At 39.3% G+C, this 27,212-nt stretch overlaps 2 protein-coding genes across 4 annotated transcripts in view; both read left to right on the top strand.

Moving 5' to 3' along the window:
• MTFMT (mitochondrial methionyl-tRNA formyltransferase) overlaps positions 1–23,990 on the top strand; it is a 39,376-nt gene extending 15,386 nt beyond the window's left edge. The window contains exons 1-9 of one of the 2 annotated variants that reach the window (XM_060151824.1): positions 4,787–5,037; positions 6,938–7,147; positions 8,625–8,747; positions 10,492–10,594; positions 11,728–11,803; positions 14,961–15,052; positions 21,265–21,343; positions 22,201–22,283; positions 23,455–23,990. In XM_060151824.1, the coding sequence (XP_060007807.1) occupies positions 4,799–5,037; positions 6,938–7,147; positions 8,625–8,747; positions 10,492–10,594; positions 11,728–11,803; positions 14,961–15,052; positions 21,265–21,343; positions 22,201–22,283; positions 23,455–23,640 (1,191 nt within the window). In that variant the 5' untranslated portion in view covers positions 4,787–4,798 and the 3' untranslated portion in view covers positions 23,641–23,990. Of the gene's footprint in view, positions 1–4,786; positions 5,038–6,937; positions 7,148–8,624; positions 8,748–10,491; positions 10,595–11,727; positions 11,804–14,960; positions 15,053–21,264; positions 21,344–22,200; positions 22,284–23,454 lie in introns of those variants that run through there. The other variant, XM_060151834.1, reaches the window with a different exon arrangement.
• An 863-nt stretch (positions 23,991–24,853) lies between these two features.
• The window catches only part of SPG21 (SPG21 abhydrolase domain containing, maspardin), a 121,545-nt gene continuing 119,186 nt past the window's right edge, over positions 24,854–27,212 (top strand). The window contains exon 1 of one of the 2 annotated variants that reach the window (XM_060151888.1): positions 24,854–25,228. The gene's annotated coding sequence lies outside the window, so the exon portion shown is untranslated. The remainder of the gene's footprint in view (positions 25,229–27,212) is intronic. The other variant, XM_060151905.1, reaches the window with a different exon arrangement.

The following is a 27,212-nucleotide window of genomic DNA, read 5'->3' as shown; positions in this document are numbered from 1 at the left end:
ATGTTTAAAAATTTATCTGCTTCTAGATAAAGGAGTTCCAGAAATTCTGGGATTTAAGTGCTCTGGTACAGCCTGCCAGGCAAAGTCAATTCACACCAAAAGGCCAGAACTCATGAGTTAATTCCCTGAAGTATCAGGAAAGATTGCTGGCACGCTGTCATACACTGCTGGTGGGAATATAAAATGGTGCAGCCACTTTGGAAAACACCTTGACAGTTCTTCTAAAAGAAGAATGTGAAGTTACCATTTGACCCGGCAATTCCACTCCTAGAAAACATATACCCAAGAAAATTGAAAACATATGTCCACACAAAACCTTGCACATGAATGTTCATAGCAGTATTATTCATAATAATTAACAAGTAGAAACAACCCAATGTCCCTCGACTGATGAATTGAATAAGCAATGGAATATTAATCAGCTATAAAAAGCAATGAAAGGCTTCCCTGGTGTCACAGTGGTTAAGAATCTGCAGTGCAAGGGACACGGGTTCGAGCCCTGGTCAGGGAAGATCCCACATGCCGCGGAGCAGCTAAGCCTGTGCGCCACAACTACTGAGTCTGCGCTCTAGAGCCCTCTAGCCACAACTACTAAGCCCGTGTGCCACAACTACTGAAGCCCTCGCGCCTGGGCCCGTGCTCCACAACAAGAGAAGCCACTGCAATGAGAAGCCCGTGCACAGCAACTAGAGAAAGCCCGCACAGCAACGAAGACCCAATGCAGCCAAAAATAAATAAATAAAAAATAAACAAATTTATTTTTTTAAGTCTTATATAGAAAGATTTCTCAGGGCTAGTCTAATATCTATTTGGATATCTTTCATTTCCTATGTTGTCTTAGTAACCAGACACTTTTTTTTTTAATTAATTAATTTATTCATTTTTGGCTGGTTGGGTCTTTGTTGCTGTGCGCGGGCTTTCTCTAGTTGCTGCGAGTGGGGGCTACTTTTCGTTGTGGTGAGCGGGCTTCTCATTGCAGTGGCTTCTCTTGTTGCAGAGCACGGGCTCTAGGCACACGGGCTTCAGTAGTTGTGGTGCATGGTCTCCGTAGTTGTGGCGCACAGGCTTAGTTGCTCCGTGGCAGGTGGGATCTTCCCGGACCAGGGCTCGAACCCGTGTCCCCTGCACTGGCAGGCGGATTCTTAGCCACTGCACCACTAGGGAAGTCCCAGACACCTTCTATTAACTAAAATGTATTGTTCTTTTTGGACACTTGTTTCTTTCTTCCTCCTTTTATTTTCCCAAGAGTTCTTGAAACCCTTGTTCTAAATTTATGTAAGTGATAACCAGCCTCTAGACTAGTCAAATTATGAGCTCCATTAAATGTGAGAGGCTTTACTATCTTGTCAATTTCCTTGTGGATAGGCAAAGGTAGTTTATAAAAAGAAATTGTACTCTGCCTTTGTTAATATAGCACAGCTCTTTTGCTTGGGCGGAAGGGGCTGAGAAACAACCAAAGATTTTATGATTTGATCTCTTTAAGCCTATTTTGATATTCCTCTTGCTTTACTAGGTTGACTATGGGCAGCAAAAAGAAACTTTCTTAACCCTTTCTCTTATCCCTAGACTGCTTCTCATTCCTATAATACCACATCTGGCTTCCCTTCCTGGGTCTCCGGCATCCTTCAGCTGTCATGTAACCTCTCCAGTCTCTCTCCTCAAGGACGCCCAGTCCTGTGGGCCCACACTGCCTCTTAAGCTCTTCCCTGGGACGGAAAGGCATCCCAGGCCACCCTGGTGGGAGAGAGTCTGTTGCATAGAACTGCCTCTTTAACATTTGTGTATTATCTGTAAGAGCTGAGGCGGGTGTTAAGAGATGGGGGTGGCCAGCATGTCCCGGTCCTTCCCTAGCGGGTGGCCTTGCTGCTTTACAGAGCAGCTGGACAAATTAGGAAGTGATATCTACTGAGACCACAAAGGGCCCTAACAACACAGTCAGACAGACAAACGGGAGTCAGAAGCTCTGAAGCGTGTGTAATTGTCCACCACGCTGTGATGGGAAATTAGTGCGCAGCGCCCCCTTGTGGGCTTCTGATGCAACCACAGGCAGTAGATGGCCGTATATGGAACTTCGCACTAAGGGGCCGCATCCCAGAAGGCATCACTGGCCTGCGTCCCTCCGTTCAGTTCCTGCCGCTGACATTGGCGCGATGCCTGTGTATGGCAACTCTCCCCCTGGTCACATGTGGCATTGCCTCCCAGGTTACATGCAGGAATTCTGTGGACTCAAGCATCAGCCACATACCAACCAGAATTCCCCTCCCCCCTTTTTTGGCCTCACCGCGCGGCATGTGGCACTTCCCCGACCAGGCATTGAACACCTGCCCCCCGCAGTGGAAGCGCAAGTCTTAAACACTGGACCATGGGGGAAGTCCTTCTGAGCATTTTCCTCTCATGCCCCTGCTTCATCTTTCCCAGGGCTCCGGCTGCTCCCCTTTTTGACTCTCAACACCAACGGGCTAATTACACACACACACACACACACACACACACACACACACACACTCACACACACTCTCTCTCTCTCTCTCTCTCTCTCTCTCTCTCTCTCTCTCTGTGGCAGGTCTCCCGACTCTTCAGAAATCATACACACATAGGTTTAGGGTGGGATGATGGGGAATAGGGAGAGGGGATGTTTCCTGCTTCCTCACACTCCAGGATCAGCTCTCTCACCCGCCCTAGTCATGGAAGCCAGTCTCACATTCTAGATTTCTACCAAACATCTCCACTTGCTTGTCTCATCACTTCAGTTTCAAAGCAAAGCTGAAAGTCATCATGGTTACCACCAAGCAGTTCTTCCTCTCTGTCAACCTCTTGTCACCCAGACTCAGAAACTGGAGTAATTTCACTGATTCAAATGCACACATACTCCATTCATCAGGGGAGAGAAATTTCTGGAAACTGGAGCACCAGCCAAATTAGCATTATCTGGGTTCTATTATAGCCCAGTCCTCTTGGATGTGCTTTCTGGGCGTCTTAACTTCTTACCTAAAACTCCTTGCCGTTAGGAGCTAACGTCCTCATTTTCTCTGTGTTCTTTATAGTAGCTCCAGACGTGGATTTGTCTGGGCTTGGAAATGGACTCCCCCACCCCCAATACAAACCCAATTTACCACCAAGAGTTTCAGAAAGATTTCCATTTTAGCATCCTGGGAAAACTTAAGCTGTTACAATAAAATCATGTTCAGTTTTTAAAAAATAAGTTTACTAAAAATCAAAAGACCACCCACTAGAAAATTAGATGTCGGCGGTAGGAGCCAACTCTATGGAGGAAAGAAAACAGATTGGCGTTGGCCCTTCAGACTGAGCCGTCGGTATGTGCTCGGCAGAGGGCGCTGTGAGTGGCTCAAGGCAGCTCTGTGGGGCGGGGCTACCTGTGGAGAATTTGGGCTGCCAAAAATAAATTGTAGCATAATTCAGGCTCTCTAACTCAAGGAGAGAAATTACATAAAGACAAATACGAAGAGTCACTCTTTAGACAGCAGCCAGAGTCTAAGGCGAAAACCTAAATGAGTATTTGGGTTGTATTTATAGATCATGTTGTATGGGAAAAGACCATTTTTAAAATATTAGAATCATATTTCACTTACCCTAAGAGAGGATACTAGAAGAGAACTTGATTGTAGGAATAGAAGGTTGGGATCTCAGTTAGCTCCTCATCTCATATATGATCAGATGAACAGAATCACTGGAAATACACTCCCTCCCTTCCTCTTTGCCTCTCTCTTTTCTATTCAACACACAGGTGAATTTGTCAATGTCTATGCATACATTAGACAACTCTCTCAGTAATTCCAAATTGTGTGAGAAGCAGAGGTCCCCACAGAGCATTAAAAGGGCACATAGAGAAAGACATTAAGTCCATGCAAGCAAGAGCTCAAGTCTTCAGGAAGGATGTCTGACCTTGGCATTGAAGAATGGATAGCATTTAGAGAGGAAGAGAGGTGGGGAGGGCAGTAAAACTAGAAGAGAATCTGGTCTCCACTCAACAGCCAGGATGTGTGACCATCCTCAAGGAGAAGGCCACTGCATAGGCCTCAGGAATACAGAATCTAAGCACTAAAGATCTTTAGAGGTCTTCTGAGGACAGCTTCCCCTGCCCATTTTCCTTAAGAGTCTCTTCTATGATATCCCTCGGTGTGGGAGGGAACCCACGGGGTACGGGCAAGAGCAGGCCTTTGATTCACCAGAGTGACTACGAACAAGAATTAAGCCTCCGTTTCCTCAGGGGCAAAAAGGGGACATTGACTTCCCTAGTACATAGGATTGCTATGAAGGCCAAATGGTTAGGATCACAGAATTTGGAGCTACATGGGGCTAGCTGTGAGGATCCTACATAGGTAATTACCTTAATTTCACGGAGCCTCAGATCCTCTTCAGTAAAATGGTTGTAATAATATCTACCTGGTACAGTTGATATGAGGATTAACTAAACTAACAGATATATAAAATGCTTAGCCAAAGCATGGCTTCTAGTAAATATTAGTTATAATGGCTGAGAAAATGATACAGAAATAAATAAATAAATGAGATTTCGTCGTCTGAAAACTCATATGATTTGTTCCAAAAGAGTTGTTTGGGGAGATTGGCTAAATCGTGCAAACAAATGCAACAAAAGTCACGGGGACACTTGAACCGGCAAATTCCTTCATCTGCCGCGCCTGCAATCAGGCAAGCCCCGCCCCAGTCGCTGAAAGACCTCGCCCATCGGGTTTCCTCCCCGGCCCCGCCCCTCCTGCCTAGCTCCTGCTCCGCCCACCACAACGCGCGTGCGCAGGGTCGGCCGCCCGCGGAGGCAATGAGGGTTCTGGTACGCTGCTGCTGGGGGCCCCTGCCAGGCGGCGGCGGCAGCAGCGGCGGCCGCGGCGCGGGCAGGAGGCCGAGCCCTCAGTGGCGAACCCTGCTCGGCCTGAGCGGATCCTCTGGCGGGGAGGACGGCCGGGGCGCTCGAGTCCGCGAGAAGCCGCCTTGGCGGGTGCTCTTTTTCGGCACTGACCAGTTCGCCCGCGAAACGCTGCGGGCGCTGCAGGCCGCCAGGTACCGGGGCCAGGAATTGGGAGGCCCGGGGGTCGAGGACGCGGCTGTGGAGCCACTGCGGCCGGCCTCGAGGGTTTGGACTCCTAGTCGGGGAAAGCAGCTGCGCCGGAGGGGTGTGGGCCCAGATCTCGGCGTCTCCGGGCTCCCGGAAGGTGCTCGGTCAGCCCTTGGGCGCCCGCCTGGTCCTGTCCGGTCTACACGCCCGACTCCTTCCGCGCTCTGAGCGCCATCGGGCGCCCCGCGGTGCCAAGGCCGCGCTCGTTGCTTTACCTGCATCATCTCCGTCCAGTCCCACCACCTCCCTGCCCGTTTAGCATGTAAACCGTAGCCCAGAGAGGTTAAGAGATTGCCCAGGGTCATCAGCTGAGCAGGTTGGTACTAAAACGGGCTCTGACTTCAAAGACCTCCCCTTTCCACTTCTTCCTACTCACCTGATTTGTATCATCTAATCCTTTGGGCTTCTTCCCAGGCACAGGCATCCATCCCTCTGCACATGCTTGCCTCACGCCTTCGCTCCCCATCGCCTCCCTGTATACAACCGGATCCAGTTTTCTGAGACTGAAATGAAGACATAGTACAAAAACGAACTGTTTTCCTATGAATAAATTTATAAATCAGAACTCTTAGGTATACATTTAGTATTTCTAAAATTTAACAAATTGTGTTTCCTGGACAAAAATAATTGAGATCCAGCCTGTCCTGAAAGTCCATGGTATGTGGTGGCTATGCCCATATATCCTGCTCTGTCTCCTTTCCCCAGCCTCCATTTTTTATTTCCCCACTCCGTTTTTTCCTGATGCACCCTCACACTCATTTCTGTCATCTCCCTCCATCAAGTCTTCTCTACAAATACTTCCCAGCAGACCCTGATGTTGACTCATTCATGAATCCCCTTGTATTTCCCCCTTCACACACTCCCCTCTGTAACACACCCTGAAACACTTCCTTCACACATGTTCCCTTTGCACACCTCCGTAATACACTCTCTACATGCTACTTTCCGTGTATGGCCTCCTGCATCTCTCACTGCATGTATCCTGACGCTTCTGCTGATGCTTCACTTGGCAGCTCCAGTACTTCTGCACTTTTTCTTTTGGGCCCTCCTGTCTATTCCTTTTCTCATAAATCCTCAACATTTATGATGATGTACCTGCATGATGCAGTACCTGCTAAATAAATAAATAAACAGCCCCAGGCACTGGAATACTTTGCAGCAGGTTAAAAAAATGAGGTAGTGCTACATATAATGTCATGGAATGATGCCCATGGTGTGTGTGTGTGTGTGTGTGTGTGTGTGTATATATATATATATATATATATATACACACACACATATATATGTATATATATATTTTTTTAAGTATTGTTTGAATAACGTCGTTATAGTAAAAAATTCAAAAGATATAAAATGGAAAGTCAGTTCCTTCCATCTCTTTCTCCCAGTCCCCAGTTCTCTTCAAAGATAGCCACTGTTTTCAGTTTCCTGTTCTAGAAATGTTTGATGCATATACAAACAAATGTATATTTAACCCATTTTTTAAAAAGACTCACATAATAGCATACATAGTGTTAAGAGAAAAAAACAAAATGCAGGAGAGTATATATAATATTACAATTGTGTAAAATGTCTGTACTGTATATGTTTCTGCATGCACAGGAAATTTCTACAACCATAACAGTCCAAACAGTAGCCAGTAGCCACTTGTGGCTCTTTAAATTTAAAACAATTAAAATTAAATAAAAATAAAACTTTAGTCTCTCAGTTGCACTAGTTTTAATCATTTACCCTTAAATGCTTTCTTAATTTAATCATAAAAATGCCTTAGAAATGTGTGAAGTAGTTTAGCTTTCCGACATTTTCTTAACACTGTCACATTTTCTTCTAATCTTTCCATTTTAGGGAAAACAAAGGGGAAGAGTTAATTGAAAACTTGGAGGTGGTCACAGTTCCCTCCCCATCACCAAAAAGACTGCCGGTGAAGCAATATGCTATCCAATCTCAGCTTCCAGTGTATGAGTGGCCAGATGTGGGATCTGGAGAATATGATGTTGGAGTGGTAGCTTCATTTGGCCGGCTTTTGAGTGAGGCTCTTATTCTTAAATTTCCCTAGTAAGTTTTATTTGTAAGGAAAAACAGTGTAGAGACCTCGGTCTTTATATATGGATCTGGTATCTATAAAGTGCATTAACTTGAACTTAATTCTGCTTTCTTTAGTATTTTCTCTTAAAATAAAAGGTTTTATTAGTGGCATGAATTGTTAAAATGTGTGATACTCTTTATCACTATCTATGGGCTCTCACCCACCCTCATTTAAATTCCATATGTATGCTAATAACTGCCAGATGTGTCCCTCCAGTTCTCTCTCCCTGAACTCCAGGCCCCTGATACCCCCTGCCTCCTCCGCAGCTCTGCTTGGATGTCTGATAGGCACCTTACATGTAAGATGTCCAAAACAACATTCCTGAACTTTCACCCCAAAACCTGCTCCTTCCCATAATCTTCATCTCAGTACATGGTAACTCCAGCCTTTAAGTTGCTCGGACCCAAAGCCTTGGCATTATTCTTAATTCCTTATCTCACACCACGCATCCAATCTAGGAAATCCTATTGGCTGTGCCTTTGAAATCTCTCTGGAATGTCTGATTCTCATCACTTCCTCTGCCACCACTCTTGGCTGTCATACTGCAGTAGCCTCCTAAGTGGTCTCCACTTTTGTCTTTGGCCCTCTCAGTCTTTTACCACCCAACACCAAAGTGATCCTTTTAAAACATAAGTCAGATCATGTCACTCTGCTCAAAATTCTCTGGTGGTTTTCCATCTTGCTCAGAATACAAGTCAGGTCCTTATATTGGCCTGTGAGGGCAGAATTTTTTTTTTTTTCTGTGTGGTTCACTGTTGCTTATATCCCCAGCACTTAGTGCCAGAACATGGATTGTGCTCAGTAAATATTTGTTGGAGGAATGAGACTGGGCTGAACAGTGGAATTTAGAATATATGTATACACATAGGCACTGTCAAGTGTATACTCATGCTGATGGAGACATTAAACTAATGACAGATGAGTAAATTATTAAAATTGCTCATTAATGGGTAAAAGGTATAGGGATAAACAGCAAAGGTGAATAAATCATTAGATGGGGATTTAAGAAGCTTGTTTTAGGAACTCTATATACAAACTAAGTGAAGTGAGGGTAATTATGTAACTAAGCTATACCTATAATTCACATCGTCCATGAGATGCACGATTGGATTTCAGTGGTTTTTCTCATATAGTAAAAGACACATTTTTTGTCTTTAAAAACTCCCAGACATTGCGAGCTATGTCTCGAATTGCGAAGCTGGAACATCTTCAGAACAATGAATAGTTGTTCCTGCTCTTTTTTTAATTGAGTTTCATTGGTCTCTTATGGTAAGAAAGTTGAACTTAGCTTTCACTCCTGCTTCAGTTGGTATGAGACTAGATTTAACTGTTTTTCAACATTTCTGGGCAAGTTTAATGATGAAAAGTGCATATTAGTTTAGGTAGCAGTAAATTAAATGGTAAAAAGCCCACTTGCATACTAATTTCCTGCCTTTTCTAACTCAGTGGCATCTTGAATGTCCATCCCAGTTGCCTCCCGAGGTGGCGTGGTCCAGCCCCTATAATCCATACGGTCTTGCACGGAGACACGGTTGCTGGAGTAACGATTATGCAAATTAGACCTAAAAGGTAGAGCATATTTTCTTGAGACTTTTTGTGATGTTGAATGTTGATGTCAGTCTGACTGGGGGGAAGTGGAGGTGGATGAGTGGGTATTAATCACTCTAATTTATTACTAATTTCTAACTCCTAATTTCTAATCAGGAGTTAGAAATTAGTAATAAATTAGAGTGTACTAGAGTACTAATTTCTCTAACTCCTGGGTTTCTTCCTGGTTTCTAACATAAACCACATGTGTTTTGGCATTTACACAGTGTCTCTTTAAACTTGTTAATTGAAATAAATTATTAACAACTGGATTTCTATAAACGATGTTGTGTAAATGAGAGATGGATTTTTGTATATTAGTTATGAATCTCTGTTCTGCTGGCTTTGGTTTCTATGGTCAAAAATCTTTTGGAACCTGAAGTAAGAATACGTTGTATACCAATGTGTTATGTAATTGTCTTAAATGTTTTTTAAAATTATACCTACAATCTAAGAAACAATTATTTTAAATTGTTTTAGGAGTGTATTATGCCTCTGCCTATTATCACCTAACGTCCCCATAGAGAAGAAAAATTCACAAGTTCACAAGACCAAGTCAATATCTGGGATTTGCTTTAACTTACTTCAAAAAAAAAAAAAAGAGGGGAGGGGCAGATGAAACAAGAGTGGCGAAACTTTGGTAATTCTCAAATGTGGGAGATGTGTATATGGCGATTCCTTAGACTGTTCATTCTGTTTTTGGAATGTTTGTAACTTTTCATAATAAGCATTTTATTAAAGCTCATAGGTTAAAAATAGAATTAACAGAACACAAAGTTAAGTATTTAAAACAAAATATATTTCTAATAAAAGCTGATGGCCAATATTTGCAGAGCTTGATATAAAATATTGAATATAAGACTTACGGGAATGCAAATACCCTTGCACCTACTTATAATCACTATTGATTATAATTCAGGCAAAACTCTTGTCCTTTGAGAAAGGAGATACAGGAAGGAATGATTGTAAATTCCTAGTTGTACTTCCTTGGAAAACATATTCTTTGCTCTGTACTTTCATTATCTAATTAGAGATTTTTTTTGTACTATTTACTACTAATGATAGAATTATTTGTAGTTGCAATTAAATCCCTGATATGCAACCTTTTCCTTTGTGAAATAATAAACCTAAAATCTAAATATAGGCCAGATTTTGCTCTCCCTTCTTTCTTTTTTTTTAATTTTATGGATTTTAATTTTTAAAATTTTAATAGCTTAGTAAAATGACTGTATTAGAATTTAATTTTGTTAAGCTCAAGTATTGACTCCATAAATGACCAGAAAATGGTACTTGAGAATAAAGCAGATGAAAATGCAGAGAATGGTGAAAAGTTAATGCGCTTAAACTATCTAGTTGATAGACTAAAGTGATATTAGTAACATGCTAATGTTGCTCTCCCTTCTTTCAAACTTACATTTCTCCCTTGCCAATGGCTAATAGTCACATTCATGGCCACGGTTAAACTATCCTTGTGGGGGAATTTCCTGGCCTTCCAGTGGTTAGGACTCTGCACTTCCACTGCAGCGGGCCCGGGTTCGATCCCTGGTCAGGGAACTAAGATCCCATAAGCTGCACTGTGTGGCCTAAAAAAACAAAACAAAACAAAACCCACCTGAACAAACAAAAAAACTATCCTTGTGGTATATAAACATTCATGTAGACAAACATATTGATCTTAAGAAATAGTCAGTAATCATGTTATTATTTGCTTTTGATTTTTTGGTAGGTTTGATGTAGGCCCAATTCTCAAACAGGAAACGGTTCCTGTACCACCCAAGAGCACCACAAAGGATTTGGAAGCAGTGCTGTCAAGACTGGGTGCCAACATGGTACAGTTTTCCATATCCCCCTGCTTGTTTCCTAAGTGGTTATGATGAAAAGAACAATTTTATGATGTGTGATTCTAAGCTTCTCTTTAAAAAGTGGTTTCTATCCCTGGCTTCCTAAAAATTAGCATGGCTTTTGTGATCTTATGTTAGTCTTTGAGAATTTACACAGAGTATATACTTAATCAAAGCTTTTGAATGAAATATGTGGTTTTATATGGTCTGTTACATTTCATGGTGAGGCTTTTAGACTATTCTTCCCATTTTCACTCTCCTTAGTCTCATAGACGTACCATTCACCCCTGTCGAACTGAACTAACATCATTTCCTAAGTAAGTCTCTGTTTTCCTCCCACTTCTGTGCCTGTGTTCCAGTCATTTGCATCTGTACCATTGGAATTCTGCTGACCCCCTAGCTGTGAATGAACTCTGAGACTTTTTTTTGAGTCTGCATACAATAGGGTGTGAATAAAGGCTTAATGACCCAATTAATGATTTTCATCTGAACTAAATCTTCTGTAGAGGAACCCCCCTCCACCCCACCCCCCGCTGTATAGATGATGCTTCCCATTCTAGGCACTCACCTCGGAAATGCTGTTATTATAGTGTCTGTCGTTTATTGAGCACTGGCTTGTGTGCCAAGACTGTTTTAGATACTTTCATAGACTTATTTTTTTTTTTACCTTCTCAAGAAACCTTTGAGGTAGCTATTGCTTTCACCTGTTTTATAGATAATGACATTGAAGGCCACAAACAAGTAAAATAACTTTTCCACAGTGACACAGCTAGCAGGTGGTAGAACTGGGATTTGAACCCAGAACTATGTGACTCCAGAGTACGAAGTCCCCACTGCCTTCCTTCAGAGTGAGAGTGAGAGTGTGGATGGCTGAGCACCGGCTGTTCTGATAGCCAGTCGAGGCTCAGCATTCTCTGGAAGGAAATCAATGACCTGTACTCTACAGAGAGCAACATCTCCACTGAAACTCCACCAAGTAGATGGATCCTCACAGCTTAAGCCAATTTACTGCTTTACCCTGCCACACAGCTCTTAAAGCTGTAATTTCATGGTACTGAATTGTAATGTATTTCTGCTTTCGTTCTTTTCATCCTGAATATATTACTCTCTTTTTTTTTAAGCTTATTTCAGTTTTGAAAACTTTGCCTGAAAGTTTGAACAATGGAAGGCAGCAGCCAGCCGAGGGGGTGACACATGGTAAGTGCAGACGGCAGAGACTCTTACATGTTTCCTAAGGTTTTGTTTGTTGTGATGGCATCTGAACACTGTGGCTTCCTCACTTGCAAGTTTCCCTTAATTTTGACTAAAGATTGAATGTCCACTTGCATGTCCTTTTCCAGAGAATGATTGGTAAGGGGTCTCTCTCCCTCTTCACATTTAGCCTTATGAAAGATTAGAACAATTTTCTCTATTCTTTATATTGAAAAGTACCAAACACAAAGGTAAGTTGAAAGAGAGTGAATACCTTTTTAACCCAGAGTCAACAATTATTAATGTTTGGCCATATTTTCTTTATATATGTGTTTATGTAGCATATATATTTTAATTTTTGCTATACCATTTGGAAGTATGCATCATGACCTTTCATCCCTAAATATTTCAACATGCATCTCCTAGGAAAAATGAACAGTTCCCTAATAGCATCGAATAGCCAGTTCATATTTAAATTTTCCTGACACTCTAAAAACATATTTTATAGCTGTATATTTTTTCAAACTAGGATCCAATTATAATTAGTCGTATGTCTCTTTAGTCTCATTAGAGTAATTCCTCCACTATTTTTTTCCTCCATGTCATTAACTTTTTGAAGAGACCAGGCCAATTGTCTCTTTCCTTCCAGTGTTGTTTAATGTGTTTTTCTAGCCCTTAAAGTTCCTGTAAATCGGAAGTTCTAAAGGCTTGATGAGATTCGGGCTTAAAGTTTGTGGAAAGAGTATTTCATAGATGATATTGCGTTCCAGTGATATTTGTTTCAGTTTGTTTTTTAACCTTAAGGGTTGCTTTTTATTTTTATTTATGATGTAATTTTTTTCCTTGACTATGTAAGACATTTACATGACTCAAAAGTTAAAACTGTTTAAAGGATCTACTCGGAGAAGCCCCCGCCTCCGTCCCCTACAGTCTTAGGGAGTCATATCAGTAAGCCATAATACCAGGTTGCATCAAGGCTAGTGAAGCTAAATTTGATCACTTGGTGGAGGTGGTGACCACCAGATCTTTCCAGTTTAAAGATATGTTTCTCCCTTTGCAAATGGCAGGTAATCCCTGCGGTAATACTTTGGCACCATGCAAATATCCGGTTCCCCACTAGCCTTTCACGTAACAATTTTAGCATGGATTGATGCTCCTTCCCTGAATGAATTATTTCAATGAAAATCAAAATGGTGATTTTCCAATTCCTTTTATATTTAATAGTTGGCATTGTTCTGTAAAGAAGAGCTTTTCCTTATTAATTGTGGATGAATTTTAATTCATCCTAAAATGGCAGGATAAATGCTTAATTCTTTCTCTAATTATCAATTTTTTAAATAGGGAGTTGGTGCCACAGTCACCTTCAATTATGGTGGCGAGTGAGTTTTTTTAGTCATTTGACTTGTGGATTTTTATTTACTGTGTTTTATAGTTAATTACATTCATAATGCTTTGTGCTGCTCAAGTTGTCCCAAATTTAGCTAGAGGTAGCCTCTTAAAGTTGGCTCCTGAATCCTTTTGATATCCCTCCACCCCCAGCTAGTTTTTGAGCGCTTCCTTGTTTCTATCGCAAAATGTCCCAGGCTCACCTTGTAAATTCTGTCCCATGTTGGAATCAGCCACCTCTCCCTTGTTTATTTTAGTTGGGGGATAGTATTTAGAAACCGTCTAATACAATGATGTGTTCCAAAATGAAGTGTTAGTGGTGAAGGGTAGGCATTATATTTTTTAAAAATGTTTGAGTTCAGGGACTTCCCTGGCTGTCCAGTGGTTAAGACTTCACGTTCCAATGCAGGGGGTGCAGGTTCAATCCCTGGTTGGGGGATCTCACATGCCTCAGGGCCAAAAAAACAAAACATAAAACAGAAGCAGTATTGTAACAAATTCAGTAAAGCCTTTAAAAAAATATATTTGAGCTCATATTGTTTCTGATTCAAATTTTAAAGTACAGCGTTTTTCTGGTATTTTCTCTTACACAGAAAATCTTTTTTAAATCAATGCTGACCTGTTTTTTATTTGCTGTGCATAAAATAATTTCAAGATTACAACACCAATATCACTACAGAAAGTGTAACTACTAAGTGAGAGTTAAGATTTTTCTGCAGTTTTTTTTTTCCTGCAGTTTTTTAAAATATATTCTACGAAGGGTATATAGTCAGAGTACTGTGTTCAAAACTTACTGGAGATAATTATTTTTTCCATGTGGTTTTGTTATCTAGTTTGATATATAGTTAAGTTCCTTTGTTTCAGTTTGTTTTTAATTTTCAGGGTTGCATTCTCCTCTTTACAACTAATTATTATTATTTTTATTTCTTTTTGCGGCACGCGGGCCTCTCACTGTTGTGGCCTCTCCCGTTGAGGAGCACAGGCTGCGGACGCACAGGCTCAGCAGCCATGGCTCACAGGCCCAGCCACTCCGCGGCATGTGGGATCTTCCCAGACTGGGGCTCGAACCCGTGTCCCCTGCATCGGCAGGCGGACTCTCAACCACTGCGCCACCAGGAAAGCCCTGAAGAGCTTTTCATATGTTTAAGGACTATTTGCATTTCTTTTTTTCTGAGAAGGGTCTGTTATATCTTTTGCCCATTTTTCTATCTGGTTTTTGGTCTTTTTTGTCTCAGTTTTTAGGAGTACTTTGTGTAATAGATATAAATAAACCTATATAATAGATACAAAGTACTCCTAAATATAATATAGATATATATAACACATATATATATAGTAATTACATATAAATATTTATATTTATTATAGATATATCTTTCATGGAATATATATAAACAGATACAAAGTACTGTGATATAAGTTGCAAATAACTTGTTTGTCATTTGTTTTTTGGCTTGATTTATGACATTTCTTTTTGTCTTACAAAAGTTTAATTTTTTTGTAGTCACATTTATCATTCTTTAATTGCTTCTGGATTTTGAGTCATAGAAGAACTTTTTCTATTCCTAGGTTATAAAGAAATTTACCCATGTTTTCTTCTAGTACTTTTATTTACTATGTATGTATGTGTATATCTTATATTATCGAAAATTTAAAACATACAAAAGTTGAGAAAATAATATAATGAGTTCTCTTGTATCTGTCATTCAGTATCAGTAATTACCAATTTATGGTCACTGATCTGATATTCATTCTTGCTATTGGCTTTATCTTATAGCCCCTAAGATTTCTGCTGCTACCAGCTGTATAAAATGGGAGGAACAAACTTCAGAGCAAATATTCAGACTTCATCGTGCCATTGGAAATATAGTAAGTTGGAAGTCAAATTGCAGTTTTACCTAATTGTGTGTGTGAATGTGTGTGTGTGTGTGTGTGTGTAATTTACTTTTGAAATATTTTAATTTAGGAATAAAGCTCATAAACAAAACCAAAGGATCCTGAAGTTCATTTATTTTTAAATAACTATTTTTTGGTTCTTTTGAACCTAGGGGCAGGACAGGAATAAAGACACAGTAGAGAATGGACTTGAGGACAAGGGGAGGGGGACGGGTAAGCTGGGACGAAGTGAGAGAGTAGCATTGACATATATACAACACCAAATGTAAAATAGATAGCTAGTGGGAAGCAGCTTCATGGCACAGGGAGATCTGCTCTGTGCTTTGCGACCACTAGGAGGGGTGGGATAAGGAGGGTGGGAGGGAGATGCAACAGGGAGGTGATATGGGGATATACATATGCATATAGCTGATTCATTTTGTTATGCAGCAGAAACTAACACAACACTGTAAAGCAATTATACTCCAATACAGATGTTAAAAAAAGAAACTATTTTTTTATTGGGATAAAATATATATAACATAAAATTTACCATTTAAGCCATTTTTAAGTGTATACTTCAGTGGCATTAAGTACATTTACATTGTTATGCAACCATCACCAGTATCCATTTCCAGAACTTTTTCATCATCTCAAACTGAAACTCTATACCCATTAAATAACAACTCCTCATTCCCCCCGCCCCACAGTCCCTGGTAATCACTATTCTACTTCCTGTCTCTATGAATCTGCCTTTTATAGGTACCTCATATAAGTGGAATCATACAATATTTATCCTTCTGTGTCTGGCTTATCTCACCTAGCATAATGTTTTCAAGTTTCATTCATGTTGTACCATGTATCAGAATGTCATTCCTTTTTTAGTCTGAATAATATTCCATTGTATGTATATAGCACATTTTGTTTATGCATTTGTCTATCGATGGACATTTGGGTTGTTTCTGCCTTTTAGCTAATGTGAATAATGCTTCATGAACTTGGGTGTACACATATCTGTTTGAGTCCCTGTTTCAATTCTTTTGAATATATGACATTCATTTTTTAAATATTCTTTAAACTTCAAGTTTTCATAGGGGCCTTAGAATTCACAAAGTACTTTAAAATAGATATTTTGCCATCTCCCACAGCCAAATTTTATTATCCTGTTTCATAGATGAGGAGAATGAAAATGAAGTGACTAACTTCGGGTGCCCAGTCTCTGAATAATGAACCTAAATCTTCTAACTCCTAGTCCAATGTTTTTACTAGTATGTCTTTCTGCCTTTGGCCCATTTTTTACAACTGAATTCTTAAATCCTTGATTTTTACATATGGCATATAAAATCTAGTTGTAATAACTTGTTAAAATATCTGAATTAAATTCTCAGTTCTTTGACAAATTTATTGGGTTTTTTTCCGCTTCATTTTGATAGCATCTTATGTTGTTGGAACTCTGAGTCTACCAAGTGTGGCGTTTTTAATGGACCTCCTCTGTAGGTTAAAATGGAGAACTGCCATTGAATATCTGTAGCATGCCAGGTTCTTCGGTGAGGATTACAGCCTCCTGTTATGGGTATTATCCCATTTTAAGTTGATGAAATTGAGGCTTAAAGAAGATACTCAGTGAATGGCTGTTGAATGTTGCTCAAGGTCACATTGCTAGTTAGTGAGAGTCAGGTTTTGAACCAGATCTGCCTGACGTCAAACCCTGTACTTTGCCCACTGTAAGAGAACGGCATAGGGCAAGGAACATTGACTTTAGAGCCAGACGGAGCAGGGTTCCATCTTCTCTCTGCTACTTCCTAGCTTTGTAGACTTGAGAAGGTTATTTAATCTCTGAGCTTTAGTTAGTTCATTTGAAAATTAGAATGATATAATGTATATAAAGCATCTAGTACAGTATCTGAGTAGGTACTCATTAACTGATATCTGCTCTTATTCATTCATTAAACAAAATATTTATTGAAAGCCTATTATATGTCAGGCATTGTTCTAGGTATTAGAGGTGATGTGAGAAGACGGAAACAAATAAATAAATAAGAAAAATATCAGAAGGTGTGATAAGCTCTTTGATGAAAATTAAAATAACGTGATAGATTAACTGGTGGCTATTTTAGCCTGAATATCTAAATGGGGACGGCCACTTTGAACTGACATTTAAGCTGAGGTCGGAAAGACAATAAGGAGCAAGTCATGCCAAGGTCAGGAAAAGACCATTCCAGGCAGAGGGAGCAGCTAGTACAAAAGTCAAGTAAGCTAAACCAGATAAAGATCTTACAAGAAAAGAAAACTACAAATCAATAGCCCTTATTAATATAGAGGCAAAAATCCTTAACAGAATTAGCAAAGTGAATCAAACAACATGTAGAAAAGGATTATACACTATGACCAAGTGGGATGTAGCCCAGGAATGTAAGGCTGGTTCAACATACAAAAATCAATCCACGTAATATACCATATTAATAGAATAAAGGACAAAAGCCACATAATTATCTCAGTAGGTGCAGAAACAGCATTTGAAAAATCCAGTACCTTTTCATGATAAAAATGTTCAACAAACTAAGAATAGATGGGAACTTCCTCAACCTGATGAAGAATATCTACAAAAAAATCCAAATCTAACATCATATTTGATGGCGAAAGAGTGAAAGTGTTCCCTCTAAGATCAGGAACAAGACCAAGATGTCCACTCTCACCACTTCTATTCAACATTGTACTGGAGGTTATAGCCGGGGTGATTAGGCAAGAAAAAAGGAACAATGTAAAACTATATTTGCAGATGGTGTAATCTTATATACAGAAAATTATAAATAATTCCACCCCCCAAAACTAATAGGGCTAATAAACAGTAAAGAAGACCTAAGTAAATGGAAGGGCCTCTGTGTTTATGGATTAGAAGACTTAATATTGTTAAGATGGCACTATTCCCCAAATTGATCTACAGACTGAACACCATTCCTATAAAATTCCTAGTTGACTTCTTTGCAGAAATTGACAGGCTTATCCTAAAATTCATATGGAATCCCAAGAGGCCCAGAATAGACAGAAAATCTTGAAAAAGAAGAGCGAAGTTCCAATTTCAAAGTTCCTATGAAATCAGGACGCACAGTTCCTGTAATCAAGGCAGTGTGATACTGACAAAGACACAAAGCTCAGTGGGATAGAATTCAGAGTCCAGAAATAAACCCATACATTTATGGTCACTTGATTTTTGATAAGGGTGCCAAGGCAATTTGATGGGGAAAGAAGAATCTTTTTACCACATGGTGCTTGGACACCTGGATATCCACAATCAGAAGAAATGGATTTGGATCCCTACCTCATACCACATATAAAAATGAACTCTAAATGGATCAGAAACCTAAATGTAAGAGCTGAAACTATGAAAACTCTTGGAAGAAGATATAGGGGCATATCTTCATGACCTTGAAGTAGGCAGTGGTTCTTAGATGTAATGCCTGAAGCATAAGCAACGAACTAAAAATAGAGATGTTGGACTTCAAAATTTAAAACCGTTGGGCTTCAAAGAACACTAACAAGAAAATGAAAAGACAACCTACATAATAAATGAAGATATTTGCAAATCATATATCTGATGAGGGTCTAGTATCCAGAGTATATAAAGAACTTTTATAGCAAAAAGATAAATAACATGATTAGAAAATCAGCAAAGGATCTACATAGACATTTATCCTAAGAAAATATATAAATGGCCACTACGCATATGGAAAGATAATTTCATTTGTCATTAGGGAAATGCAAATCAAAACTATACTGAGATACCACTTCACAGTCACTAGGATTACTGTAATTTTTAAAAACAGACAATAACAAGTGTTGACAGGGATATGGAGAAATTTGGAACCCTCATTCATTGTTGGTAGAAATGTAAAATGGGGCAGCTGCTTTAGAAAACAGTTTGACAGTTCCCCAAAAAGTTAAACACTGCATAATAATTCTGATCTTCTGCAATTCACCTTTCCTCTCCACTGAGAAATTCTTGTGCTACAACAGAAGGAGTTCCTATCTTGGAGCCAGAAGGTGAAATTTGATTCCTAGAGTTGGCATGTATTAACCAAGAGCAAGATCCTTATCTTCCCTGAACTTCCGCTTTTCTATCTCTAAAATGGGGTTAATGACCTGGTCCACAACTGTCAAGATCAAAGGAGATAAACTGTGAATTTAAATCCACGCCAACATATGATTTTGACAGTAATGACAGTGGGCACAGAAATGACTGTTTTCTTACCATCACTTTCCTTTCTTCAGTGCTCTGATGATAAGGTGAAGATGAGCTTTACCTCAAGAACAAGAAGGGGATATTCTGATTCTATACCTATCATATTTATAGTTCTCAGTAAATATAAACATTTTTCAAACAGTAATTATGTTTCAGAAGTATTTTGAGTTCTTTGAAAGAAAAAAGTTGCACAGATGAAAGTCATTTCATAACTTTTATTAGAAGCAGATGAAAGAAAAACAAGCAAATTATAGAAGAGGATATTTTACCAAAGTATGACATATATAAGGTTGTGAATACTTTTCTTCAAATTTACTTAATTCTGATTTCTTTAATTCTCTGATTAATCGTTCACATCTTTGAAATAACCTAACTGTTCTGAAAGTAAAATGTCCTCTTTAGAGAATGTCATCAAAAGAGCACTGAGCTGAGAATGAGAAAGCATAGCTTCTGATCCTTGGCTCTGCCACTAACTAGCTGTGTCACCTTGGGAAAACAGCTGCATTTCTCTGGGCCTCACTGTCCTCGTCTATGAAATAGAGGAGTGAACTGCAGTCTGAAAATCTGTTTCTTTACTTCAGAAATTTGAGAGAACTTATTTCCTGGTGTGTATTAATTTCTGTTAGCCTATTTAAATCAAAATGTAATAAAGGTAGCATTTCACACTGAGGGGAAGGGTGAGATGGATTATTCAATAAATAGTGTTGGGACAGCTGGTCAGCCTTTAAAAGGGGGAACCCTCAAGTCTCACCTTTTCAAATCAAAATAAAATCTAGATGGATCAAGGATTTAAGTGTTTTCAAAAGATGAAACCACAAAGAACTGGGAAAAAGAACAGTTGAATAATTTTATAATATTTGATAAACGTGGATAGGCCTTTTTAAGCATGACATGAACCAATGAAGTCATGAGAGAAAAGAGTGATAAATATTACTCCATAAAATTAAAAAATTATGCATGGAAAAAAATTACCCAATATTTAAAGTCAACAAACTAGAAAAATATTCATAATACATCTGAGAACTAAAGGGCTAATTTCCTAAAAATATAAAAGCCTTTCACAAATTAATAAGAAAGAGATGAATAACTCAGATTTTGTTGTTGTTGTTTTTTTTTTAATGGGCAAAGGGCATAAATAGGCCTAAGAAATAAATAAAATGTGCAGGTAGATATGGACTGCTCCTCAGCCTCACTCATAATAAACAGCAATAGACTGTCATTTTTCTTCTCTTATCAAGGCAGTTTAACAGTAAAATGTTGATACTCTTTAACCCTGGTGGTCCACTTAAAAAACAACTATTCTCCAGAAATATAAAAGTCCTCAAAGATATATCTATCAGGCTATTTGTTATCACATTTAAAATTTTTCATAATTTTGTAATGTGTTATGAAATATCCATCATAAAGGCATTTGTTGCATAAATTATGGTACATTTTATAAAATGGAATACTGTGCAGCAGATTAAAGAGTGAAATAGATAAGCGTGTACTGATGAAAATTTGTCCACAGTTTATGGTTAAGTAAAAAAAGTTCCTTGTCAAACAGTATGTTCTAGATTTTTGTGATAATTATATTTGTAGGAGAAATACAAGGATATACACATTGAACTATTAGCAGTGGTTACCTCTGGGGATGGGAGTACAGAATACTTTCACATTCTAATTTTTTTTTAATATAGTTGTTGTAATGCTTGCATTTTTTAAAATGAGCATGATTTTTAACTAGAAGTATTAATGAAGATATAAACATTGATTTTAAAATAGTGTTTAATTTTAAGATCTAATGAATCCTGGAGACTGATGTAGAGGGTCATGTTATGTTCTATTCTGTAAGGTTTAGAGACTGAGTTCCCAATTCCTCTGTAATTGGGAGAGAAGTCAGACCGGATTAACACAAAATAGTAGTTGAAAAGGGTTTCAGGGTTGAGTGTATTTATTTATCATCCTTCTTTCATTTTGTTTGCAGATTCCGTTGCAGACACTCTGGATGAAAAGTACCATTAAACTCCTGGATGTGGTAGAAGTTAATAGTTCAGTCCTCACTGGTACTTATTTTTGAATAGCTGACATGGAAAATGTTTTCAGTATAGTCTATTTGAAAATGTGTCTGTTTTACCGTAGGTCCCATTTACTAAAAATAAGGATTCTTTTAGCTTGTTTCAGTTCAATAATGATAATACTTTACATTCATTTATAGTCTTATTCTTTACAGTGTCCATTCACGTGTATTTTCTCTTCTGATCATCATAAGAACCTGAGAAGTAGGCAGATCAGTGTTACTATCCCTTTTTAAGCTCTGTGATTCCCTATATTAAGGTTTTCAGGGAATGCAGAGTTCCTAGGTTGATTTCATTCTGGTGAATATCATAATGAAAATCTCTGGGCACCCCAGCGAGAATCTTAGGCCAGGGTGTAGCATTTCATGACCCTGGTCCATTCAGAGGCCCATCAGTGCCCTCCCATCCTGGTGGACTGAAGGAATGTGAGCCACAAAGGCAGAGAGTTCCCCAGAAATCTGGGAATTGGGACTTGTTTAGTCATGGATGGAAGGGCCAGCTTAGATCCTAAGTCTCCTGTATGTCTCTCCACTGGTAGCTAGTTATTTCCCCCAAATGGTCAAAACTTCTAGATTCAACATTTTAGGTTGATCTCTGGGACACTGGGTAAAGGACTCATAGCTTCTTGTGTGTATGGAAAGCTTCCCTTTGGGTTCAAGATACACACAGAGCACCACAGCTCTATTGTAAGTTTTAGATTACAAAGTCAGGGCATCAGCAGATGTGTACCCTCCGATATTAGTACTGTCTTGCAGAATGTTTTTTGATTTTTAAGAAGCATCGTGAAGTTGCATAATTATTTATTCTCTCTCTCATATCCCTCTTTTCCCCTCCCCTGTCTTTAGATCCAAAATTAACAGGACAGGCTGTTATTCCAGGATCAGTAATATACCACAGACAGTCACAAATACTGCTGGTTTGTTGCAAGGTACATTTTCCTTTAGTTTCACGTTATCACACTTGTTTTACTGAGTCTATAGTCGGTATCATTTGTCATTTTGAGCTGAGACTTCACTCAACTGCCTGCCCATCAGATTGAGCCAATGGACAGTTTAATTTTCTTAAGAAATAGTAGAATCTCTAGTATAATTTTTTTCAAGAGATGAAGTTTTACCAAGGCGTTATTATTACTCAGACCATGAAAGAAGATTCAGTAACTTTAGTTCTTTCTCAAAAGAAACTTGTATATTCTCAGTAATCCAATTTAATTAACAAGTCATCTTGTTAATAGGACTATCACAAAAAAATAGTAATGTCAGAGTATCTCACTGAACTACAACAGTGCCTGTATCCTACTTGCTTCTACTGTTTAATGTGGCTAGAGAGGAGATTTCTTAACTATTTAAAATGACTTTGAAACCATTATCATTTTTAAGACAATGGCATTATCCTGAGAAGTGTTCCATGTTCCTTCCATTTCCTGAGTATTTTCCTTCATGTGGTATTTATGTGCAATGTTCCATGCTCAAGAAAGAGTATTTAAAATGTGTGATAGATTGATCTGACCTACACAAGACTGTAGATACAGAATGCCTACAGCAACCTCTCTTCAACTTATTCTGGAATAGCACTGGGTGCATACGTCTGGGTCTGTATACATCTATACTGCAAATCCATAGTTTGCTCTCATAGAAGAAGTGGGTTGTCTCAACATGTGAGTTTAAGTCCCACCAGTTATGTCACCTTGGACAAATCACTCACACTCTCTGGGCATCAGTTTTCTCTTGTAAAATCAGTTTTCTCTGGGGATAATATTGGATCTGCCTACTTTTTAGAGTGCTTGTATTTTGACAGCCAGTAACAATAAGATACATGGACATACTCTGAAAACTGTCAAGCACCACACAAATACAACGTACCTTTTTATTCTTCCCTGTCTATGTTTAAATAGATTTAAGTAGGTCTATACGTTTGTTATCACTCTCCGGTAATAAACTTTTAGAGTCAAAGAATCGTTTATGTTACTTAGTGCTGTTTGTAGCCTGGCATTTAGTAAAGATTTGTTGGTTTATTTTTTTCATGATAAAAATTTTATAAACTAAAATTTACCACCAGTTTTGCCAGCACCGCGTATTCACTATTTGTCTTTTGCCCTTTAGGGTGGCTGGATTGGTGTTCGATCAGTGATGCTCAAGAAAACACTAACAGCTACTGATTTCTACAATGGATATTTACATCCCTGGTACCAAAAAAATTCCCTGGCTCAACCAAGCCAGTGCAGATTTCAGACTCTCAGACTTCCACTGAAGAAGAAGCAGGAAAAAAAAATTGTTGCTATGCAATAGTGCACCAAGTAGGAAGAAGATGGACAAGTACCTACTACATATTTGTAATTTGTTAAAAGCCTTATTTACAAGGAATTACCTTGACTTTCAGAGAAGATGACACTGTTGGAAGGAAAGGTTATTGTCAAAAAGATGAATTACCTCACTTTCCACTTTTCATTTAACAGTAGTTGAAAACAGCTTTTTCTATTTCAATAACAAAAGAAACTTTAAATTAAATTTTTATTTATAATATCAGATTCATGGAGATTGATTGTATCTTTCCCTAAGAGCAAGTACAACTAACTGTTATGTGTATATACTGAAGAGAGGTTCTTTTAAAAAGTGCATCTATTAAATTTTAAAAATCATGTGTCCCCATTGACTATGTTACCATTTCAGTAGTATTTAATCTGCATTTTGGATTTTCAACAAGGAGTAAAGTCAGCTCTTTAAATTTAGCTACCATCTAGTTCTCACCAAGTCATAAACATTCATAATGTGTAATAATCTGTGTCACATTGATCTGTCCAATAAATTCAGATTTTACATCTAGATTTTCTTAAAGTAGGAATACAGTAACATTCTTCAATGTATTTGTGCAGTAAAGGTTATTGAGCATCTGGTCTGTGCAAACTCATCTCCGTCTCCAGGAGAGTCAGGCACTTCTGGAGGAGGAAGGAGGTGCAGTGGCCAGCTGTTGAATTTTTTAATATCTTTACATAATCAGCTTTTCCTGCCTAGATTCTATCAGTTAAAATCTTTCTGCAATCATTAATTCGTCCATTCAACAACGTTTATTGATAGCGTGATCAGATAATTGGTCATCTAAATTAGGACATGTTCATGAGTAAAAAGAAGCAGGTTATATTAATTATTTCTGGACAACAGGCATAAACAGGACTCTCCCAGGCAAACCAGGTTGTGTAAACATCCTATTTATTGAACACTTGCAGTGTATCCAGACTTTATGCTGATTGCTGGAGATTCAGAGATTAAATAATATTTGGTGTGTTCAATCTCCTGGGGAGGCAAGCATAAGCAAATAGAATACTGTTATAAATGCCATAATGAAGGTATAGTGGAAGCAGTAAGTCACCCTCAAGGGAGTCATTAGAGGCTTCCCAGAGGAGGCAAAGCTGAATCTGAGGTTCCAAATGATGAGTTCATTATGCAGACTAAGGCCTGGAAGAAGATTCTAGCATGTGCAGAGGAACAGAGGCATACAAGAACACTATCCCGTAGGGGGTTGGTAACGTGGTTCTTAAACTGGGAACATGATTGCCTTTTATTATCATTCTTTAAACCGTAAATTTGCTATGCACTCCTCCGCGTATGAGCTAGTTATACACTTACGTAAGTGTATATGTAGATGGCTTGGAGAACGCTAAGGGTGGATCATGGAAGAGAAACAAATGGCATGTTAAACACAGGAAAAAAGAGCTGTGTTTTAAAGAAACTGGAAGAATTGATAGAAATGGAGTAGGACGATGGAGATGAGTCTGGAAGACCAGATCATGGAGGGCTTGAAGACCAGGAGAATTTGGACCTTTGTCTTGTAGTGCAATAGACAATCAAGGAAGTGACACGACTACAGATTTGCATTTTGGTAAGTTAACTCTGGTGGTGGAGTGGAAGGTAGATTGGAGGTAAAACCTGGGGCAGGAAGATCTGTTGGGAGGTTAGAAACATGAAGATATGAACTATGGCAGCAGTTAATGGGGGTGGGGGAAATGGTTTAAAAGATTTTGCTGTGGAAGTAAGAACTTGAGTTATCAGTTGGTTATTATATTCTTATGGAGAGTTTTGGCTTCACCACTGATGAGCTCTTTGATCTCTAACAAGTTACTAAACATCACTGAACTTTAGTTTCCTCATATGTGAAATGGGGCTGAAGATAAAAAAGAACACTCCCAAAATAGTTCTGAGAATCAATGACTGTGTGAAAGTGCCTTTTTGTTGTTGTTTTTCAGTTGATGTGTATTGAGCACTCGCTCCCCTCTCCAGGCACTAAGCTCACGTTATGGAATTCGAGAGCTTAGTGTCGCCTGGGAGCTTACTGGTGATTTCTGCAGGGAATCTCGGGAGGTACCCACTCAGACATTGCCACGGGGAGTGGGGAACCTTAGTGAGGGCACAGATTTCTGCTATAAGTTCTCATCTCTTACTACATGGTGGTAAGTGGTCTCAGGTCTGCCTCCCTGCATTCTTGGTGGAGCCTATCTGATTGTTTAGCCTATTACCATTGCCCTTGCTAGGCAGAATCTTTTTGCCAGACCACCCCTAGCCCTTGGCCAGACAGTGAGTCAAGGCCTACCCCAGTCCAGTGATGCCACCTGCATAAACAATTCAGCCTAATGCCAAGTAGGGGGCTGTGGGTGAGGCTGTGTGAGCTGGAAAGGGAAGCTGGTCATCATGATTGACGTGGTTGGTACACTTAGGACAACATGAAATACCGTTTATACGTATGAAATCTTGAGTCAGGAGTGCAAGGCCCATCTCATAGAGGGCAGTTTCCCATCCAGGGAGCCTCAAGCCCATCATGGGACTGGAAGACAAACACCAGGTTTAGAATGCCATCTCTATGTTAACAGCCAATTCTTTGAAAAATTAAATGGTGCACATCCCAGATAGGCCTCAGGAAATGAGATGACCCACTCTTTCAGGCCCCCTGTAGAGACCACAATCCAGTCTGACTGAGCAGTTTCTCATCTGAACCAGAATCACCTGGAGTACTTGTTTAAAATGTAGATTCCTGGGCCCTACTCCAGCGGTTGAATCAGAACCTCTGGATATGGGAATCTGCATTTGATCACACTCAACAAATAATTTGTATGTTAGAGTAGTAACAGCTTTAACTAGCAAGAGGTACACATGGGGCCACATGTTGGGCCTTAGGTCCGGGGTCCTCCCAGAAAGGGTGGAACACAGCCTTTTCTGCACTCTGGCTGAAAGGATGGATTTGCAAACACATTGCCTCCTTGTACAAGATGCTTCTATTTTGATTCTTGTCATTGCTGAAAAAACATCAGACTCAAAACAGTTCAGTTACTCATGGCTAGTTGGGTGACCCAGGACAAATTAAAAAAAATTTAAATTCTGGGAATTCCCTGGTGGTCCAGTGGTTAGGACTCCGTGCTTCCACTGCAGGGGGCACGGGTTCAATCCCTGCTTGGGGAACTAAGATCCCGCATGCCGTGTGTGGCACAACCAAAATAAATTTTTTTAAATTCTGATTTCTCAGTTTAAAAACAAGGGTAGAATGTAAAAGCATTCTATCTTGCAGAATAGAAATACATATAGAATATGCCCAGGGAAGCACGGGGCAAACAGTAGACAATAAATGGTAGCTATTTTTGTCACCACAGTCTAACACTGCTATAATGACTTCTTTGGGCCTGCAACAATATTTTCTCCTCTGGATGGCAGCAGCAACTTGCTGAGATGCCTTTAGACTAACAGGAGGAAAAGAATTTTAGAGCGGGAAAGGCTCAATGATTTAGTACTCAAAATTTCAGTTTGGAGATGATGAAACGGGGGTCCAGCAACAGCTAGCTAGTGACAATATTAGAACCCAAAGACTACCGTAGATT

The sequence above is a fragment of the Lagenorhynchus albirostris genome, chromosome 1 (assembly GCF_949774975.1).
Source record: "Lagenorhynchus albirostris chromosome 1, mLagAlb1.1, whole genome shotgun sequence".
Taxonomy (NCBI): Eukaryota; Metazoa; Chordata; class Mammalia; order Artiodactyla; family Delphinidae; genus Lagenorhynchus; species Lagenorhynchus albirostris.
The sequence above is the reverse complement of the archived record's forward strand: the minus strand, read 5'-3'. Positions and strand labels throughout refer to the sequence as shown.